This window comes from Pantherophis guttatus, chromosome 4, assembly GCF_059756535.1.
Source record: "Pantherophis guttatus breed Tessera chromosome 4, ASM5975653v1, whole genome shotgun sequence".
NCBI classification, from domain to species: domain Eukaryota; kingdom Metazoa; phylum Chordata; class Lepidosauria; order Squamata; family Colubridae; genus Pantherophis; species Pantherophis guttatus.
The window spans coordinates 120534060-120543059 of NC_142066.1; the positions used below are offsets into that span (position 1 = coordinate 120534060).

The window sequence follows — 9000 nt, forward strand, 5'->3', positions numbered from 1 at the left end:
AGTATTACCCTCTACTCACTAAACAGGTTTTTATGGATGGATGTGTCACGAACAATCTTCCTCCCTCTCCCCAAACCATGCAAATTAAGATTGCCAGAAGAAAATTACTTAGGTTATCTTTAGTCAGTGCAAAATGTGAACAGAAATCTATTCAATCAAAATTTGAACAGAAATAATTTTTTCAACCCCCTTCAGCAGATGGTTCTGAAGTAGTAACCACTATTCAAACAGCACATTTATCTTGCAATAATATTAGAATGAACAACTATGAAGTGCAATTGCATTGTATTATTTGCCACAAATCCATTTCATGCTACATTAACCTAATTTATGTTTTAGAGGGATGATGTTTTAATCTTCCTAACTTAAGCGTTTATTGAGCTTCTTCCCTTTGGTCTTGACAAAACCAATAAGATATATTGTAAATTCTGTCCAGCTATTCTGCTTCCTCCCCCATTCCATTTGAGAGATGGGCGTTGGGATCTTTAGTTTAAAGGATTAGAGAAGGTGTTTCTTTGGGATAGCAAGCAGACAGTCACCTCCCTAACTTAATAGTGCTGAGCTTTTGGCGTGAGAATAAAATCTGAATGAATTTTATGCCTAAAGTGCACCAGTTTGAATAGGACTGAGTGGGAGTGTAAAAGAGGAATGAATATCAGTGTTTATTTGATAGTTGTGGTTGTGGTAATTCTACTGACAAAGGGGATTCTAAATTTGGTGCTGCCAAGCACTGGTTACAGGAGAAAAGTAACCAACAAGAACGAGAGACTGATGCACATTAGATATGCTTCCAGAAAACTACCTTATGCATATCTGATGATTTCAAATTTTTCACTTAGAAGTTCAAAAATTGAACTGTTTGGGGTACTTTTAAATTTTTTTATCACAAGTAAATTTTCTGAATCTTACTTGTGCATGAAAATGTAACAATTACCATTGGGTTTTATTATTGTTACTATGTGGATATGGAAAGTTAAGTTGAAAAATATATCTATCTTTTTTTAGATGTAACATTTATACATGAAGGAAACAAAACATTTCTGGATAACCTTGTAAATTTTGAAAAGCTGGTATGTATCATTCCCCACTAAAGAGATAAATTTCCATTTCTATATTATTGCTTGCCCTCCTTTCTTCTTACTCTTATTTATTAAAATTAAATTTTAATTTAATTCCTTTTGTTTCAGCTTTCCACGGAGTATTCCCCCTATAACGTAGTCAACTTGATATCAAGCTTAGTTAACATTTTATATTCTAAATTTCATACATTGTTAATTGATCACAATGTGTTATTCCTAATTATATGCTTCCTTTAATACGCAAAAGAAAATATCTGGACATCACCATTATTTTTAGTTCTCTGTTTTACATGGGTTTATTCTTCTCTGGCAGAAATATCCATATTTTTATTGGAGTAAATGTTTATAACAAGGATTATTAGATCATTATATATAAATAGAAACAGACATTTGAAGAAGTGAAAACATTTGCTTAATTAACACAGAACCAATAATTATGGTTATGTTAGTTTATATTAATGTAGGAAAATATTATTGTTTTATTTTTAGGAAGTTAAGTATATATTATTCTATATAATTCATATGGTTAATTTGTAGGCCTATCAGTTCATTGCTCTATAAATTAAATTATTTGGCCTATATTGATTAACTGTGATTGAATAATAATTGTAGAAAAATGTTTCTTCAGGAATAAATCAGTGACTGTTAATGGAGATATGTCAGTTCAGATCAGCCTGACCAGCCTGATCATACATGTGTACTTTTTTTTTTCTTTGAAAACATATAGATCTTTGTGCTTTACCTAGGAAAAAAATGGCACAGGACTCATTCTTTTAAACTAATTTAAATTTTAAATTAAAAATTTATCCTTTTTTTAATAAAACTATTAACTCCAAGACCTGCAGTTCCTAGATATATTGGGTAGAATGATTTCATGGCTTCTTCAATTTCTGATGCCATATTGCCTACTTTTTCCTGGCTAAAATATTTTCTGTTCACATGAATTACTACTCTGCTTTTGGAAGGAATGGAAGTTAGAGGGTTTTTTAAAAAAAAAAAACCAAACTTTGGATGCCTGCTCAGCCACCTCTTCCCACAAATATTATAAGGCAGGATTCAAATGGTATCTTATAGCTCCTGTAATAAAATCTGCAACCCTGAGTTAATGTTTGAAATAATCTGTATAGGGATTACTGGAGTAAATGCAATCCAGATTTCCATTTTATAGCAGATGCCTCCTGACCTCATTATTTGGAGCTTGTACATGCTGGTCATTCCCAGTTTAAATATTTATTGGTTTATTAACCTGTGTATTTTAACTTCATAGCACATGATTGCAGACACAGTCCGATCACTGAGGCATTGTAGGTGTAACCAATTTGGTAAGTGAATGATATTTTGAGGCTTTCCCCACCTCCCCTTCATACATCTATCTTAATCATTTGGGAATCAGAGCCTACCTTCTCTGTGTTTTTGTTATTACTACAGCAGGAATACAAAATTAATTTAGCCCTAAAGACTATCCTTTTTTCCTTTACTCTTAAGATTAATAGATGAGTTATAAGAACTTTTGGTTTTATTTAAATTACACTTAAAAAGAAATAATATGATTATCTTTAGTTATGTATTAATTATTTCTATAACATTAATATTATACATTAATAACTCATTTTGGAGTTTAAACTTCAATTTTCAATATTCATTAGCAGCCAATACCACCATATTCTCAATACCAATGTGGCTGATGGGCATTAAATTCATAACATCTGGCTTCCCACCTTTTTTTACACATCAGTACACATACACAGAATACACACAAATCATGGAATAAAACAAATGTCAAGAAATGAAAATCCTATATATTCACATAAATAGTTCTTAGTATTTTTAATTTGCACAGAATCATTTCCATCATCTTGAGTGTTTTATCTAGTAAATAAACCAGCATATAATGAAAAGATTGGGGGTGCTGCTTTTTCAATATATTTTTTATAGATTTTTTAATGCAGTTTTATCTCGGTTCATGGTGAAAAGTTTGTTTATGTTTGACAAGTCTTCACATATAATGTAATAACATGTCTACATTCTTCATTAATGTAGAAGTCATACAAAGAGAGTATTTGAAATTAGAAGTCATTAGAAAATTTCCATTATTTTCTAGAAATAAAAAATATGAAGTTCAGGAGTTCCTTAAGATAAATGGTTGATTGAACTTCAAAACATGCCTTCAGAAAAATGCTGCATGGTGACTGATCTATTGTTTTTCTCTTGTCAAAACTGTAGGAAATGATATACCTTCCAAAGAACATGAGGAATTGAAGTCCTATGTCCATCATTTGCATATCATTGACAACCAGCAGATGTTATTTGAGCTTTCTCACAGGATAGAACCTCGTATATGAATTCATACTTACATAATTCCAGCACTTTCAGTTCAGTGAATATTTATGTGCCAAGTATCTTGTTTTCCTAAGTAATTGATGATTACTGAGTTTTATCAGTAATTGGTGCCACAGTACATGTTGGCCTCTCATGCAAAGCAAGAGGAAATAATCTTCACAACAACCTTACAAGATGAAAAATGCCAAATCTACTTAGCTACAGAGTGAAGAAATGATTCGCCATATTGAAAAGCTTGTTTTTCTTGATTTTTTTTTTTGTTCAAATAGCTTTCAGTCCCAACTCAGTGTTAAATTGAAATAAAATGTTCTACCCTTATAAGGGTCTAGCACAGTGGTGGGTTCTAACCGGCTTTACTACAGGTTCTCTTTGTGCACGTGCTTCATGCGCAATCGCCTCTTGCGATCGCAAGAGGGTGTTACGAATCTGCACAGCTGAGGTGCGGCACCTCTCAGCTGGGCTAAAAAAGAAGAAATAAAAGGTAGGAATAACGCGGGGGCGGGCGGAAGGGCCCAGCTTCCAAAGAAAGAGAACTGGTTCGGTGATGTTATATCATCACCGCTACTGGCTCGGCCGAACCAGGAGGAACCCACCACTGGTCTAGCAGCACTGTTTTGAGAAAAGATGTTCATAATTTGGCACATGGGGATATACCTCACTAATCATAAGCTGCCCTAAAGTATTGACTGTGGTGCCAAAAAAAAATAGTAGGGCAGGTATTGATGAACTATCCCCAAGATATGTGCTGGCATCCACTTCAAGCTTAAAGAAAGACAAATTGTTAGAATATAGATACCCAATAGAATTTAACAAAATGTAAAATTTAAAACAAGCATAGTTAATACTTGATTTAACATCTTGTACAGTATTTCAAAATGTGCTGCCTAATAAAGCAAAATGTCACAGCATCAATTATGGTAATCTATGATGTGCTTTCATGCTGGATTAGAATTTAGAGCACTCTGCCTTTAATACTTCTTATGGGTAATTCTTTTTAAACTTTAGAACCACTTCAGTTTTTTGGTCCTTTCCTTGGTACCGGAATGCTATTAGAAGCAAGCATGTCCTGCCTATAGCTTTATTTCAAATGAATATAGTTTGTTTTACTTCTCTGTTCACTTCACTGTGCTATTACTAATTACTCTTATCTTCAGACTGGTGCAAGTTTATTGCAGAACAGTACTAAATTGGTAAAGAAGAACCTATCATATTGTGGGGCTGTTGTTTGCAATTCGAAAAACTACAGTGGAATCCTCAGAATTACTTTTTTTAAAAATGAAAGTAACTGCCCACTGCCATTATTAAGGTTTAAAGTGGTAATAATTACTAGCTATTAAATCTGATCTTATTTATAAATCATAAACATAATTTGCAAATAAAAATGAAAAAAGTTCATACAACGTATTAAGCCAAATTCATGAATCTGACCATAGAGGAATTATACTTTAAGAAACAGACATATTGTTGTTTTTTCCTTGCAAGGTTAAAGGCTGAGATTGAATTCTAATTTACAAGATGAGGAGGACTCTACCATAACAGAACTTTCATTGGAAATGAAATGGATGATTCTTAAAGTCTGTCAGAAAAAAAAAATGTTAGCATTCTTTCATCAAGGGGCAATTACAAAAGAGAGTATGTGAAGATTTGGGGGTTTCATACTGACAGCAGACTTTCATTCACATTCCTGTAAGGATGAATTATGCTGTCAAATCACAGCCTAATGGAGCACAGAAAACTAAACTCTTGATTTCACGAGTAATACTTTCTAGCAACTTGTATGACACTTGCATAACTATTTTAATCAGCATATTCATTCTGGATGCATCATGGTAATCTATGATTTTTTTTAAAAAAAAAAGTTTTCCGAAGAGAAAGATTTAAAACCTGTGCAACAAATATGTGAGACAATCACATATTTGTTGCAATGTATTTGAATGTAATTTGAACATGTGACTTAGAAGTGAAAGCTTTGGTGTAATAATTCTTGTGCCTCAGTTTTCATGTTGAGATATCAAAACTAGGCTTACATTCTTGAAAACATGTTTGCAATTTGTTCCTCTCTTCAGAATGTCTTCTTTATCCCTCTATTAAGTATTCTCAAGAAATTGCCTAAGAAATGCAGTATAAATAGAATGTATTCCACTCTGTAAATGGAATGCATTTCACTGTGAAAATCTATTTATATGCAGCTTTATACAAAATAGACTTTTATAGTATCACAGGACCATACTGATTGACAAGAAAGGCTATGTTAAAAATTAGGCCTCCCTTTTGAAAACATCTGAATTATTTTCTTTGTTGTACTGCCTTAGATCACATTTATTCAAGAACTTTTCTACACGAGATCCTTCATAGAAGATTGACTGTTGTTGGCAGACAAAATCTGTTTTAAGAGATAAGGAATGCTTTTTGTTTGCAAAGAAGTAGAATGTTTTTCCATTAGATTTGGCTTTTAATAAAATTGAAAATCCTGTACAGGTATAATATAAAGAGAACAATGTACATTTCTGAACTTACTATACTGGTTATCCAATGTCTTCTGGGAATTATTTGATAGAAATTATATTATTTTCTAAGGTAGTTGAACAAATTAGAAACAGCATAGACAAATTATTTATTTTCAGGATGTTTTTTTTTATAGCAACTTAGCTGAAGAAGCAGTATGTTTGTTAATTGCAGAGTAACTGTTTGGTTTGGCAGTAGGAGTTGTAGTAAAAATATGTTATAAGCTTTATTTTTATCCACACACAAAAATAGCATTTGCAGTTGGAGAAGTCTCAATTGTTGTAAATAAACTTTCTTTGCGCACAAACAAACCACACCTTTAGGAATGGAATTGAACATTTTGAGAAAAGGCATTGCAATTTGTTTTGTTTCATAACCACTAAAAGGTATATTTGGAGGGAAGAATTAGAGCTTTTGTTTAATTCATATATTAGGATGAGCCTCTGTTAAGTGTTTGAGTTTAAACCTATAAAATAAAATTTCTACATTTGTAGTTCTAGAATAAACGTAACTGGAAAAGGTAAGATTTGCAGGGAAGAATTAGTAGATTAAAAAACTAATGATGTGTAACACGAAGTGGCTGGTTCTTATTTTTAGATATTGTCTTGCCTTTACAGATCCATTAACAGCTTCATATAATTGCGTCTTTAGACTACAAAAGATTAATAGGAATTCAAATCTGGCTTTTCTGTTTTGCTATCATTCTGAAACCTGTTTACTGCTTTTAATGAGCAAGCTTAATGTTTAGTGAAGTAAACCAAAAACTGGACATTTTTCAAACCTCGTGAGCTGGACTATCTGGTGCAAGATGTTGTAAGCAGCATTACTTGAGTTCTTCATTTCAGTGGCCTCTTGGTCATTATTTAGCCAAATTCAGAATTATGAGCCAAATATTTCCTAAGAGTAAGCTATGGTTATCACTTGGGTCTCATTTTACCTATGCAAGACTATATAGCAGTCAACTGGACTTTAGGTAATTTAAGCTTTATTAAAACAAGGGAAAACAAATATATTGATTTAGGGCAATATTACCTGCTATGCAGTGGAGTTTTTTTTAGTCCAGTAACTTCATTTATTACTTTAGAGCTAAATAACTAGATAATTGTATTTCTGTGGAAGTACATTCTGACTGTAGTTTGTAAAAATGAACAATTTTCTCTCCAAGATTATGTTCAGGAAAAAAAGAACACAATTTGCCACAATTTGGGGACTCTGGAACAGAAGCCAGATATGTAGTATATAATCTCCATCTTATCCTACCCCTGATACATTCATGTAACTCCTGAAAGGAGGCCAACGTTAAGACAATGACTGAGTCAGCCTTGAGATCGTTAAGATATACTGTTGTCATAACAAAGAAACAGTCCCTGCATTGAGTCTTTTATGTTCACTCCAAGTCTTGCTGGCTTCAGAAGAAGATTAGAATCAAAATTATACAGTCTTATTTTACGCTTTAGAGTAAACTCCAGTGAACACAATGTTCCTCAATAAACTTGCATAGGATTGCAGTATAAATTGAAGTGACTCTTGGTCCCCAAACTGTAAAAGCTATATGCCCCATAAGAGGAGCACAAGTAGCAATTTTAAAAAGTGGGGGGTGGGGGAGATAAACTCTAGAAATATCTATACAAACAAAAAGGCACCATTGCAGAATAGTGTAAGACCTTTTGGAGTGTATTGAGCGCTATAAATGAACATTTGGATGACTGTAAAAAAGCAAACAAGTTGTAAATACTAACCTTTGTAGCAATTACTATTTATTTGCATAGCCTATTTATTATGTTCTTTTTACATTGTTAGGAACAAAGGCACTCTCGAGATAAAAAGAAAAGGCTACTTACATCTCTGCTGCACAGGTTTGGATAATTGTGATGGCACTATAAGATAAAACTGTTGGCTGCTACTAGTAGTTGCTTGTATTTTTGCAGCCCTGGTTGGTTTAATTCTTCCCATTTTAGTCTCTCCAGATCATTGTTTTTCAATCTGCATTATAGGTAACAGAAAGATTGTCCAAGCTAAGGTTATTTGCCTAACTTCTCAGGGACATACTTGTACTTATCTAACATTATCAGCATATATAAAATACTCTGGTTTAACAAGAATACAGTTGGCAATGGAGACCTTTACAAGTTCAATTGTTTTGATTTCTGTATATATCATTGTTTAGCATATTTATGAGAGCTAGCAAGCAATAATTTGTATCTTAGAATAATAAGCAATACAAAAATAAAACTTGTAAAAACAAAATGTTACACTTAAAACTTTTTTTGATATGCTTTTCAAAATACAAATGATATTAACAAATTACGTCTCTTGTGAGTCTTTGCTTAACATCTACCATAAACAGGTGTTTCACAGTGTGTGTTTTAGCTGTCCTACATCAAATTTAAATAATCATGATGTCCCTGGGTGATCTTGGACAACCCATTGCTCTTCAGTTTACCCTATCTACTTCAGACAGTATGGCGGAAGTAATTATAATCTAAAACACAGGTGTCAAACTCACTGCATCACATTGCCATCACATGATGTTTTGCTACGTTTTTCCCATTCACAGAGCTGGGATAGGCATGACACATCCGGCCTGCAGGCCACCAGTTTGATACCCCTGATCTAAAAGATTAAGTTCTGCAGTATAATAATTATGACAAGGGTGAATAGATCCTACAGAAAAAGCCTTCTGCTGTTAAGAATACAGATCCATAGCATATTACCCAAATACAGATGATTATATTAAGTTATTTGTCAAGAGTACATATGGTACCTACATTAAGGTAATTGACATCTAATCATACAAGCAATGAAATAATACTTTGCTCACTTGACAAATGTGCAAGAAAGTGTACATTATAGTCTAACCAGATTCTTGTTAATGAACAAAATAACTGACAAGGAAATTTACTTTCTTTGGGGAATAAATAATAGAAACTTCAAATTTCCAATTATATATAATTAAAGGGACTGGAGCAGTGGTGGGATTCAAATTTTTTAACAACCAATTCTATGCCCTAATGACGAGCTGGGTGGGCAGGGCTGGGTGGTCACGTGACTGGGTGGTCATGACCAATTCAACCTC

At 33.0% G+C, this 9000-nt stretch overlaps 1 protein-coding gene across 3 annotated transcripts in view; it reads left to right on the forward strand.

Annotated features, from left to right (window-relative positions):
* The window catches only part of RAPGEF5 (Rap guanine nucleotide exchange factor 5), a 135423-nt gene extending 127195 nt beyond the window's left edge, over positions 1-8228 (forward strand). For all 3 annotated transcript variants that reach the window (XM_034402445.2, XM_087892702.1, XM_087892703.1), the window contains 3 exons: positions 1006-1070; positions 2347-2401; positions 3303-8228. In XM_034402445.2, the coding sequence (XP_034258336.2) occupies positions 1006-1070; positions 2347-2401; positions 3303-3421 (239 nt within the window). In that variant the 3' untranslated portion in view covers positions 3422-8228. The remainder of the gene's footprint in view (positions 1-1005; positions 1071-2346; positions 2402-3302) is intronic.
* The last annotated feature ends 772 nt before the right edge of the window (positions 8229-9000 follow it).